General features: G+C 40.4%; 1 protein-coding gene across 1 annotated transcript; it reads left to right on the plus strand.

Moving 5' to 3' along the window:
• Positions 1 to 504: 504 nt before the first annotated feature.
• Positions 505 to 2,228, plus strand: LOC120019888 (bone morphogenetic protein 2-B-like). The gene is made up of 2 exons (XM_038963299.1): positions 505 to 850; positions 1,435 to 2,228. Exons 1-2 carry the CDS (start codon positions 505 to 507, stop codon positions 2,226 to 2,228), a joined length of 1,140 nt encoding a protein of 379 aa, XP_038819227.1.
• Positions 2,229 to 13,722: the final 11,494 nt, after the last annotated feature.

The following is a 13,722-nucleotide window of genomic DNA, read 5'->3' on the forward strand; positions in this document are numbered from 1 at the left end:
TCATGTCCAATCAATTGAATTTCACAGTTGGATTCGAATCAAGTTGTAGAAACATCAAGGATGATCAATGGAAACAGGATGCACCTGAGCTCAATTTCGAGTCTCATAGCAAAGGGTCTGAATACTTATGTAAATAAGGTATCTGTTTTTTATTTTTAATAAATTCGCAAAAAATATCTACAAACCCGTTTTCACTTTGTCATTATAGGGTATTGTATGTAGATTGATGAGGGGGAAAAAATATTTAATCAATTTTAGAATAAGGCTGTAACCTAACAAAATGTGGAGAAAGGGAAGGGGTCTGAATACTTTCCGAATGCACTGTATATACAAATACATATATATTTAAATCCTTTACATAATGATGACAATACATACAGTATAAGCGCGAAAGGAGTGCTCACCTGACAGCGGAGAGGTGTGGCCATGCAGAAGCTGTATAAATGAAAGCATGTCTGGAATTTCATTCATAACATTGACATCTCCTCTGAGAACAAACCTAACATGCCTAGCTCAGTCACACAGTGCTTTCTCTTCTCTTGGGTGGCCCTCTTCTTCAGCCTCTGTCAGGGGGAGGGCCGGCCCCGCCTCCCCCAAGAAGGTACACCCCGCCTAGGGCAGGAGGAGAACCAGAGGGCCTTGGTCTTGGAGGCAGTGAAGACAGAGATCCTGAGCTCCATGGGGATGGAAAGGGAGGCCAGGCCCAGGGAAATGGCTTCCGAAGAGGAGATGATAAGGATGCATAGGCTCTACAGGGAAACACTGAGGCAGCTGAGAAGGAGCTCCAGTCAGGAGGGGGAAACCCAGCGTTCCCCAAGGAGGGCATCCACTGTGCTTCATCCAGCCACAGGTGGGTCCTTACTTAAAGACACATCGCTACTGTACTGGTTTCTACCACAATACAGGACCCGACTGTTGACATTCTAGCTTTAGATAGTGATCTGACTGCATGGAATTTTGCCTTTATGCAAAGCTTATTAATAACTTTGTACAAGGTGTGTACCTGTGTACCGAAACATTCTCCCACGTTTTTGTCTTCAAGAAGAATTCAAATTCGCTTTTATGACAAAACTAACAAAAAGCCCTCAAACATATTTTAAAAAAAAATGAATCTTAATGTACCTGTGAGTGTTTTCTGAAACCATATGTTGTGAGAATGAGTGAGTCATGCTCTGAGGAGCAATTTTGTCTTAAAGGCCTTCATTTTTGTGTGCACTCCAACAAAAGCCTACCATTAACATTTGGTATTAGCAAAGGATTGATATTAACACAGTACCTCTTCTCCAAAGCTTTGTTTTAAATCGTTTGACATTGTTTTATTTTTTTGACAAGACACATCCGTTACAACTCTTAAAAGCACAACCTATTCAAGCCATGACAGTAATTCTAAGAACTTGAGCATCTGTGTAACAACCCTCTTTTTACCTCTTTCAGTGGAGCCTCTCAAAGTGCTTTGGGGTGATGAGGAACATCCATCAGATGTGCTTTGGTACAGAGCTGTATTCCACAAGAACCCACACATCAGGAAGGAGCTCACTTTGGCCCGGGCTGAGCTGAAGCTCTACAGACAGCGGTTGGATGGCTCTAAAGCTGCCGAGCCCACAATTAGGGATGAGGTTCATGTGAAGATCTATGAGACGAAACCGCTGAACTCTTCTCTATTGATTCACACAGAGACCCTTGTTCAGACGCTCGCTACAAGAACTGGAGATTTGACTTTGGACATCAGAACTGTGGTTGGTAAGTGGAGTGGGAGGTCGGACGACCACTATCTGGTTGTGGAAGTAGAACTGGCCTTAGAAGAGGGAACTGATCCCAAGAGGACCCCTCAGATGGTCCTGGAGGTAGACCTTGTAGAACCTAGATCAGCAGGCAGAAGAAGACGGACTCGCTCCAACAAAGAGGACAACTGTGACGAAGACGGTCGCTGCTGCCGGAAATCCATCAATGTGTCCTTCAAGGAGATTGGCTGGTCAGACTGGGTCGTGGCCCCCACTGGTTACAACATGCATTTCTGCGACGGCTCCTGTCCACACAACTACAAGCCAGCCAGCATGCACGCGCAGGCAAAGTCTCGTCTTCACCACATCAACAAGGGAGCAACACCTCACCCCTGTTGCGTGCCGGCAGCCTATGAACCTATGGTCCTCATGCACTATGACAGTTGGGGAAAGTTGAAGCTCACACCCTTCAATGACTTGATTGTCAGCAAATGCCACTGTGCTTGAGTCCTTCGGGGTAAGCTCAGGCAAGGACAAAAAAAAGAGTCAGAACAAACCTTATCTTTTAGTGCTACATACTGCAATAGAATGGATAATGTTTTCAAAGGACGTAAGAAAATAACATTTGTCATGCTCAATTAGTGACATTACTAATGTTCTTTTCAACAGCTAAGCAAACAAAAATACCCAACATTATCCATCACCTATGGATTTTGAGAGAAGTTACTGTGGAGCGATGACTGAAATGTACTATTTTATTTGGAAGATAAACTTTGTTAGTCTCATGTGGCCCATAATATTATATTTTTCCAAGACTATGTACAAAATTATATTATTTATTGTAATTTATTTAACAGGGTGTCACGCCCTGACCATAGTTTGCTTTGTATGTTTCTATGTTTTGTTTGGTCAGGGTGTGATATGAGTGGTCATTCTATGTTGTATGTCTAGTTTGTCTGTTTCTATGTGTTTGGCCTGATATGGTTCTCAATCAGAGGCAGGTGTCAGTCGTTGTCTCTGATTGGGAGCCATATTTAGGTAGCCTGTTTTGTCATTGTGGGTTGTGGGTGATTGTTTCTGTGTCTGTGTTTAACCATACGGGACTCTTTCGTTTTCGTTCGTTTCACTTTGTTGTTTTTGTTCAGTGTTCTATTTCGTTATTAAAATATGGACACTTACCACGCTGCGCATTGGTCCTCCGATCCTTCCTACTACTCCTCCTCAGAAGAGGAGGAAGACGAGCGTTACACAGGGTCTAAAACTTATTTGTATTGTTTTGTAGTGTAGTTTTCAATGTTACACTATTTAGCTTGATCCTTACATCACTGTACTGTAAATATGTATTCAATTGAATGTAATGCTATGTACAGTATTATTTCCAAACATTTTGGAAGTTTGTCCGGAAAAAAACTTGTTTTTAAAATGTCAGTTACTGTAGTGTGGATATTAAACCTACTGTTTATGTTGGATTGTTGTGCCTGAATGCATATGTACACAAACTTTACAACAAATATTTTTTACTCACAAATTATGTTTACCCCATGTGTTTAATTCCTTAGTAACAGTAAAAGAACTTGAAATGATTGTGCTTTACGGAAAACCATCTAGATAATATTTAAAAGTTAGGGTGTGCCGTGAAAGACGTAAAAGATATGATAGCCAATATCTTGCAGCTGTAGCTTGAACCATTTTTCAGTGGCTTTGACCAAATACTGAATGACCTACGGGACAAATGAACTAAGTATTTGATTTTGGATGACAGTAAGAATAGCACACAGAACACATTACGACATGAATTGTAAACTCAGCACCATGAACAGATATCATATCTCTAAACAATAAATACAATTTATTTTAATGTAATTTAATGTGAAAGGAATGTGAAAGGCAATACTGTATCTCGATAACCACAATGAAATATTATACAGATAAGTTCGGATAAATAAAGAGAGAACAAATAATGCTAAAGATACTGTTTGATAATTATAAGCATCATATCTCATTTTTTATCAACGACAAAGATAACAAACAATAAACAGGTAGCGGGCAACTTAACCTGATGGTTTTTCTATCAAACAACTTAATAAACAACAATCATTCAACAAAACAACTCAATATATAACACGATTGTTTTGGGATATAACCCAACATTTTGGTGTGTAGAAGGCCTATTTTGTAAATTGTGAGAGATTTTGATATGAAAGTCAGAGGATAGCCCATTTCAAAATACATTTTACAGTGTATATATACACAGATATGAATATAAACATATAAACATTTACAAATACAGTATAAATGTGTATTTGCATATGTTTATTAAAATATTTTATATACTGATATAATTTCAAATTGTGTATTCTAAATCATTAACACATTTTGGGAAGCATACAGCATTGGAGGCTCCTCAGAGGAGGGAGGGGAGGACCATCCTCCTCAGTGAATTTCATAAAAATAAAATAGCGAAACATGAAATAAGTTGGCTTTTTTAGATAAAACTATACTAAATATTTACATATCACCAAATAATTTATTAAAACACACTGTTTTGGAATGAAGGTCTACAGTAGCCTCAACAGCACTCTGTAGGGTAGCACCATGGTGTAGCCAGAGGACAGCTAGTTTCCGTCCTCTGGGTACATTGACTTCAATACAAAACCTAGGAGGCTCAGGGTTCTCACCCCCTTCCATAGACTCACACAGTAATTATGACAACTTCCTCACACAGTAATTATGACAACTTCCGGAGGACATCCTCCAACCTATCAGAGCTCTAATCTACTACTGAAAGCATAAGCTACAGCTAGCTAGCACTACAGGGCATAAAATGTGATGAGTAGTTGACTCAAAGAGAGAGAAATACAATATGTGAAGAGTTTTGAACAAATGTATTTATTTATAAATGAAGGAGAAGCAACTGAGGGAGAGAGATAACTAGCTAGCTATATTTCATATTTTGTTTTCACTTTCACTTTCTCTTGGCTAGAGAATGTAGCTAGCTAGTTTAGCCTACTCAAACATCCGGCTCAAACAGAAAGGGATGCTATGTTAGCTAGCTGGCTATGGCTATCCAACACTGTAACTCTTCCAAATCAAGGTAAGCTTTTGATTTTATAAATGTATTGCCACCAGCGTAACTGTGTACTGCATGATTGTAGCAGGTTTACTTACACGTTAGTTCTAGTAGCTATGTTGAATAGCGATTACGTTAGATAACATGGTGACATTCACGATGTAGGCTGTGTGTAGCGATTAGTGGTTATGATATGAAGGTTTGGCTTGGAAAGGCTTTTTCACCTGGTTACAGACAGCTGATGTGTTGTTCACTGAAATCCACAAGCGAAGGGAAAAGGTGAGAAGAGAGTGCGTAGATGCGAGAAAGAATTCTACAATGAGCAAAATTATCATGCTGTGATCAGGGGTGTATTCATTCAGCCGATTCTGTTGAAAAACGTTTCACAAATGGAAGCAAACGTAATTAAATGAGGATAAACATACCTGAATTTGTACAATAGAGACTCTCATTTGCAACTGTTGGATTAATGATTACACCCTAGATCAGCTAGATGCAGGTAAGAGTGTGCAAGGTGGTATTGAATATGTCACTGTCTGTCACATTTTCTCTCGACCTGTGCTCCTACATTATAAACTTTCATTCTTAGGCTAGGTTTTAGCAACCTCATGATGGGTATATGGAAAATGTGAGTATCATGTAGTAGCCTAAACCTATCGATGTTACATTGAGCTGGGTGAATGGAATATGAAATAAAGTCATCCAATATGCTGTAATAGAAATAAGGCCATGCACATTAAAAAAAAGTATCCTCCCTCATCTTAAACGTCACTGACCGCCAATGGCATACAGTACTATGTACTGAGGTCACATGTCCATTACTTCAGTAGATTGATGATGGGTGTGACATATCAAGTGTCCGGGAAGTTGAATATAAGTAAGTGATCAATCTCCAGACATATACAAATATTGACAAATATTGCCGTCTTCATTTGGTAAAAGTACAGCTAATGTACACCAGGAAACTCCCCAAGTTCTTTGTTCATGCTTACTAAAAGTCCATCCTCTATTTCTCCACAGCCAAGACCTGATATTAACACCCTCAATCTTACGTTTTGAAAGGTCTTGTTACCACCCAATGTATACAATTTGCAGGGAATGAAAATCTGAATCAGTCTTCATCATTGTGCAAACTTGGGTGGGTGGCATTGGATGTTGAGTGTGGTTATTCAGGAGGCAGTGTTATAACGGGCTTTGAAATTAAGCTGTTTTTAACATTCACTCTCTTTCAGATGTACTCACTGTGGCATGATAAATCTGAAAGGTATCCCATCACAAACTACAGTACCACTCAAAAGTTTGGACACACCTACTCATTCAAGGGTTTTTCTTTATTTGTACTATTTTCTACATTGTAGAATAATAGTAAAGACATCAAAACTATGAAATAACACATATCGAATCATGTAGTAACAAAAGTGTTCAACACATCAAAATATATTTGAGATTTGAGATTCTTCAAAGTAGCCTACATTTGCCTTGACAGCTTTGCACACTCTTGGCATCCTCTCAACCAGCTTCATGAGGTTGTCACCTGGAATGCATTTCAATTAGCAGGTGTGCCTTGTTAAAAGTTAATTTGTGGACATTTCTTTCCTTCTTAATGCGTTTGAGCCAATCAATTGTGTTGTGACAAGGTAGGGTGGGTATTAAAAGGATAGCCCTATTAGGTAAAATATCAAGTCCATATTAAGGCAAGAACAGGTCAAATAGGCAAAGAGAAACAACAGTCCATCATTATTTTAAGACATGAAGGTCAGTCTATTCTGAAAATTTCAAGAATCTTGAAAGTTTCTTCAAGTGCAATCGCAAAAACCATCAAGCACTATGATGAAACTGGCTCTCATGAGGACCGCCACAGGAAAGGAAGACCCAGAGTTACTTCTGCTGCAGAGGAAAAGTTCATTAGAATAACTGCACCTCAGACTGCAGCCCAAATAAATGCTTCACATAGTTCAAATAACAGACACATCTAAACATCAACTGTTCAGAGGAGACTGCGTGAATCAGGCCTTCATGGTCGAATTTCTGCAAAGAAACCACTACTAAAGGACACCAATAAGAAGAAGAGAAACACAAGGAATGGACATTAGACCGGTGGAAATCTGTCGCTTGGTCTGATGAGTCCAAATTTGAGATTTTTGGTTCCAACCGCCGTGTCTTTGTGAGACGCAGAGTAGGTGAACGGATGCTCTCTGCATGTGTGGTTCCCACTGTGAAGCATGGAGGAGGTGTCTGGTTTGCGATCAGTGGGACTATCATTTGTTTTTCAACAGGACAATGACTCAACACACCTCCAGGCTTTGTAAGGGCTATTTGACCAAGAAGGAGAATGAGGGAGTGCTGCATCAGATGACCTGGCCTCCACAATCCCCCGACCTCAACCAAATTGAGATGGTTTGGGATGAGTTAGAACGCAGAGTGAAGGAAAAGCAGCCAAAAAGCGCTCAGCATATGTGGGAACTCCTTCAAGACTGTTGTAAAAGCATTCCAGGTGAAGCTGGTTGAGAGAATGCCAAGAGTGTGCAAAGCTGTCATCAAGGCAAGGCTACTTCGAAGAATCTCAAATATATTTTTGGGTTACTACATGATTCCATATGTGTTATTTCATCGTTTTGATGTCTTCACTATTATTCTCGCAATGTCAAAAATAGTAACAATTAAGAAAAACACTTGGATGAGTAGGTGTGTCCAAACTTTTGACTGGTACTGTAGGTCAAAGGGATTTTTGCTTCCTTTCTACGTGTTTCCTTTAAAACATTAACGAAACACTATACTACTCACACAAAGTTCACTGCTGGAACTTTTCCAACACACAGAGAGACTCAATCTTAATGTTTTTGGGCCATTTCTTCAGTTTGAGCCTCGCTTCCTCATTTTCAATGTTTTCGCTATTCCTCAGCATTTGACTACCCTAGACATGAATTGCATTTATCTACCTCAAGTTTTAGATCCACAATAAAACCTGTCATGGTTGAAACACTGCCGAAGATACTTTTGGTGTCCCCCAGGGGTATTTTCTTGATTAGTCTACATTAACGAGTATCCTGTTGCATGCACTGGCGTTGAAAAACAGATGTTTCCTGATAATACTGTGCATGTAAAAGACAGCAGATAACAGTGAGCAGACATTAACTTTGCATTGCTATTTGTTTTTCTGGCTAGCTCCTGTCTTTTCTATCCTGAGTTCACAATTCTACTAATTCAGCTCTTATCAGCTTGGTCCCTCTTCAATCTTCCTGAACTTTGGTTGATTTTACTAGCAGTCAGCTGAGCATTAGACATAATGTAGCTGGGCCCTATCCAATCAGAACCTGTTACTGGGTCAAGGGGTAAAACAAATAACATTTCCCTTGCGCTGCGAGACATCATGTTTGAACAATCACACTGACTAGCTTCTCTTCGTTCCCAATGACCAAACGTAATTTCATTAATCAAGCATCCAAATATGCATTCTCTCAGTGCAAGAGGGATGTTATTTATTGCTCATCCCCAGACAACCCATCACCAGTCCGCTCAACAGATGACTTCACTTCACACTATTTGATAACCTATGGTCAGATTCAAAAAGGGCATCCCCTGTCTTTTTCTACTGACTGTTCCTTTCTATTTTATGAGAAAGGAGAAGCTGAAATCAAAGCCATCAGCAACTCTCTAAGTGGCTGTAAGTTATTTATGATGAGGGATACCTGGAGAAAATCTGACCTCTCTGAAAGGAAAATGGATGGCCCTCCCTTCAGTAATATATATCTTTACCTGACCCTCCCTGAACGCTTGGAAAAAAACAAGTGATCCTCCCTTATACCCAGAATAATAATTCAAATATAAAGTGGATAGCAGAGAACATGCCTACCGTTTAACCTCACTCCTCACTCTGACAGACCAGAGCCTTAGATATGCAGTTTTAGAAACTGTTTTAGAATCTGATAAGCTAAATTAACAAACCAGGCATGCATAGCTCACTGCATGATACTCAAAACCAAAGACTGGCCAAACTCGTATTTTAAAAAAATTACTAAGGCATTTTTCGTTTCATTACTATTTAATTCCAAGTAATTATTTTTACAATTTCATTTATACAACCTAAATGCAAACTGTATAGGCATGTTGTTGAAATGCTGAGCGCTCCTGCCAGCCTGTAGCATGTCACAAACGCTTCACAATTAATTTTTTAAATGGCGGGCTATACAGCAGTGTTGTGTTTGAGACAACCTAAAGCGAGACTGATTCGAGACCAAGACCAAAGCAAATCGAGTCCGAGTCAAGACCAAGACGGGGGGGGACCGAGTCAAGACCAAGACGGGGGGGACCGAGTCAAGACCAAGACGGGGGGGCAAGACCGAGTCAAGACCAAGACGGGGGGGGCGAGACCGAGTCAAGACCAAGACGGGGGGGCAAGACCGAGTCAAGACCAAGACGGGGGGGCGAGACCGAGTCAAGACCAAGACGGGGGGGCGAGACCGAGTCAAGACCAAGACGGGGGGGGCGAGACCGAGTCAAGGCCAAGACGGGGGGGCGAGACCGAGTCAAGGCCAAGACGGGGGGGGCCGAGTCAAGACCAAGACGGGGGGGCGAGACCGAGTCAAGACCAAGACGGGGGGGACGGAGTCAAGACCAAGACGGGGGGGACCGAGTCAAGGCCAAGACGGGGCGAGACCGAGTCAAGACCAAGACGGGGGGGGCGAGACCAAGTCAAGACCAAGACGGGGGGCGAGACCGAGTCAAGACCAAGACCAGAAAAATGAGAGTCCAATTCAAGACCATGATTGTAATTTTATCAAATCAACACCATAATAAGAGTTCAAAATGTCCAGTATTTCTGTTCATATTTCAGAAAAACACATGGATTCTTAAGACATTCAGAACAGTAAAATCAAATGCATGCTGAGGGAAAATAGAGCCACTCTACAAAATATTACTAACCCAAACACAGTGGGGAACAATGGGGCTTCTACGCCTTCAGAGAAGGGCTTGGGATTTATAAAATAATAATTATAATATTTTCAATGATGTTCTGATTTAATCTCTTCAGTTTTTGTTGGAAAGGAAAGGGTTAACACTGAAGAGAAAAAAAATCCAATCAGGATTTTTCTTTGCTGGTCTCTGGGGAGATAAATCGAGTTAGCTAATTCAGCCATTGGCTAGGCCATCAGAAGCTAAATAAAGGCATCTGCCATTCTACTGTATCAGGGCAACATTTTGGGGTGACAGTGGAATCATCCAATAATATTTTGACTTAAATGGAAGGGACCGTTTTTACAAAAACGTATGGGAACTTCTGCCTTCTTGAAGGCCAACAGGTCACTCAGCAATAGCGAGCAGTAGTTTTCCTATGGTCTAACTAGCTGGCTTTTGTTGTCGGCTAGATTGCAGCGGCTGCAGCAGGTGTAATCAAAGAGGATATTGGTTCTAATTTGTTAGCTTCTCCCTTTTCAAGAATAACTTTCAACAAGAAGTTCAGTTTAAAATTATCCTCATCTGGTGAATGGAACTGGGTTTTTTATTGCAGCCCGCTAGCTGTTGTTAACCATCTCTTTGAAAATAACTTGTATGTGAAACATTGTTGCATTTAAAGTGGGACTGACAGCATTTTAGCAACATTAAATCTTATTAAAATCTGTTCATTTACACCCCCAGGAGGAATATGGCACTTTAAAAATGTTTTATTCTGACAAGCGACCACTTAGATACAGTGGTGGAAAAAATACCCAATTGTCATACTTGATTAAAAGTATAGATACCTTAACAGAAAATGACTCAAGTAAAAGTGAAAGTCAACCAGTAAAATAGTACTTGTGTAAAAGTCTAAAAGTATTTGGTTTTAAATATACTTACGTCTCAAAATAACATTTAATTGCTAAAATGTACTTAAGTATCAAAAGTAAAATTAAAAGTATAAATCATTTCAAATTCCTTATATTAAGCAAACCAGACGGCACAATTCTCTTGTGTTTTTTAATGTACGGATAGCCAGGGGCCCACTCCAACACTCAGACATCATTTACAGATAGCCAGGGGCACACTCCAACACTCAGACATCATTTACAGATAGCCAGGGGCACACTCCAACACTCAGACATCATTTACAGATAGCCAGGGGCACACTCCAACACTCAGACATCATTTACAGATAGCCAGGGGCACACTCCAACACTCAGACATCATTTACAGATAGCCAGGGGCACACTCCAACACTCAGACATCATTTACAGATAGCCAGGGGCACACTCCAACACTCAGACATCATTTACAGATAGCCAGGGGCACACTCCAACACTCAGACATCATTTACAGATAGCCAGGGGCACACTCCAACACTCAGACATCATTTACAGATAGCCAGGGGCACACTCCAACACTCAGACATCATTTACAGATAGCCAGGGGCACACTCCAACACTCAGACATCATTTACAGATAGCCAGGGGCACACTCCAACACTCAGACATCATTTACAGATAGCCAGGGGCACACTCCAACACTCAGACATCATTTACAAACAAAGCATTTGTGTTTAGTGAATCCGCCAGATCAGGTAGTAGGGAAGACCAGGGATGTTCTCTGGATAAGTGCGTGAATTGGACCATTTTCCTGTCCTGCTAAGCATTTAAAATGTAACGAGTACTTTTGGGTGTCATGGAAACTGTATGGAGTAAAAGTACAACCTTTTCTTTAGGAATCTAGTGAAGTAAAAGTTGTCAAAAATATAAATAACAAAGTTAAGTACAGAAACTACTTCAGTAGTACATGAAAGTATTTTTACTTAAGTACTTTACACCACTGCTTAGATATGGTAATTTCCACTTTTTCATTTTTTTTGAATGTTTGGGAATTATGTATACTAAGGCATTTGTGAAAATTCTCTAGCAATATAGAGTGGGAAAGCGGCCGTGAGAAAGTGGCCGTTACACTACAGTAAATAAATCAGAATAAAAACATCTGTCTTGTCCAGGACCGAAGTCTTCACAGACCGGTGTGCTGTAGCCGATCAGAGCTACAGTAGGCCTTTATACAAACAAGCCATTTGCCACACGGGCCTGCCATCATTCACTTTGAACTGGACTGTGTGTTTACAGGCAGTAGGACCTGCCATCATTCACTTTGAACTGGACTGTGTGTTTACAGGCAGTAGGACCTGCCATCATTCACTTTGAACTGGACTGTGTGTTTACAGGCAGTAGGACCTGCCATCATTCACTTTGAACTGGACTGTGTGTTTACAGGCAGTAGCAACAGCGCGACTTTAGATCATTAGAACGCATTCGCCAAAAGCCACAAAATAGACCAGAATGTGTTTCTGATAATATGTAAACACCACGGAAGTTCTCTTACATATGGGAACTTTACAGTCTTATTGATGTAACGACCATGAAAAGCTAGACTCTCTCCCTCAGTTATGCACATCAACAAGATGGGGAATTGTAGCCTCCTCGTCCTTTGAGTTTTCCTATAGATTTTTTCAGATTTTCACTCTCAAAATATCACTTTTTTTTTAAATAAAGAAAATACACAAATTTGATGGTCTAAGTCCACAACAATGCTTAAACCACATCAATCTGATTGGGTGGGCCTGTTAGGGCCCGGCTCCCCACCCACTGTCCACCCAGGCCCGTCCATGTCTACGCCCCTGATGCAAACAGTACTTGATGACAATTGAGCATCACAAACAGCCAACACTTTGGACTAAACTTTTTCAATACCTGGTTTGCATACCCATTGTTGCCCTAGTTAGCATTTACTGATGGATATCATAAGTTGAAACGTTTTTCCTACCCTACCGGCTACCGATGTCATTCTTCTGTGAGCTGCTCCATGCCAAAACCAGCTGAGAGCTGCACACTCTTGCTGCCTGCAGAGGATATTCAGCTGAAACTAGGTTATGTGTGTGGCGAGCATATTTCACGTGCTTTGTGATTGTGTAGTCTACTTTGTGCATGGTTTCCCTATTGTACTACATAATTGATAAGTCGTATACCTCCACTACACTACTTCGATACGCATCAGTAGGGATTAAGAAGTGAGTATACTGTACGCAATGCCCGCTGAAAAAACACAATCAAATACCTTCATTGATACCACAAAACAAAAACAGACAAATAAAGCTTTTTACTCCAATTTGGCGACCCTCATAAAATCCGACATAGCACAAGTATTCCAAAGTATTATGTGAAAACAAGCATAGAAAACAGCATTGGCATTAATACAAATAAAAAAACAACAAGGCTACTATTATATTAGAGTTATTTAGGTGACAACCTGGTTGATTAACAAGATTTTGTTGTTAACACATTTGTTTTTTATATTAATAAATGTGGGACACAAAAAAGGCAGTGTAGAACAACACCATCATGCATTGCTCTAATAACTTTCAAAAGATTGTTCCTAAGTTTGTCCCCCAAAAATGTATTTTCCTATGAATGAAGTCGCACAAAAATGTGTGTATTTTCCTATTAATTAAGTTGCACAAAAATGTGTGTCTTTTCACACAAATTAAGCCACACAATAACACACAAAATCTGCTGAAATTCTATTTGTACATATTTGCATGAATTGAGTGTGAGAATGTGTTGGGTTTATACCTGCGTATACCCTCCACTACACCACTGGACCTTTGTGTTTTTACAAAAAGTGCAGTCTCCTACATGAGAGCACTGGTATTACGGTTGCTGTCCTTTCAGAATCACAAACCTGTCACACACTGAAGGCCTATAGGTTCACCACTGTACTAACCTGTCACACACCGAAGGCCTATAGGTTCACCAGTGTGCAAACATGTCTATAATAGATAAGGCTGTTAAGATATTAATGTTCCGAGAAAGGAGTGTATATATTTGGCCTAGCGAAGTGGTTTTATGCCCTGACTGAATCAGGGTTGCCAGGTCTGGCTAAAATTTCTAGCCCAATGATCTCGGAAAACCCACCCACAAGGCC

Source organism: Salvelinus namaycush, chromosome 25, assembly GCF_016432855.1.
Source record: "Salvelinus namaycush isolate Seneca chromosome 25, SaNama_1.0, whole genome shotgun sequence".
Classification (NCBI taxonomy): domain Eukaryota; kingdom Metazoa; phylum Chordata; class Actinopteri; order Salmoniformes; family Salmonidae; genus Salvelinus; species Salvelinus namaycush.

Excerpts from the sequence above, each read along its gene's own strand:
- LOC120019888 (XM_038963299.1), top strand. The coding sequence starts at position 505 with ATGCCTAGCTCAGTCACACAGTGCTTTCTCTTCTCTTGGGTGGCCCTC. Across the intron at positions 851-1,434 it reads TGTGCTTCATCCAGCCACAG|TGGAGCCTCTCAAAGTGCTT; the intron begins GTGGGTCCTTAC and ends TACCTCTTTCAG.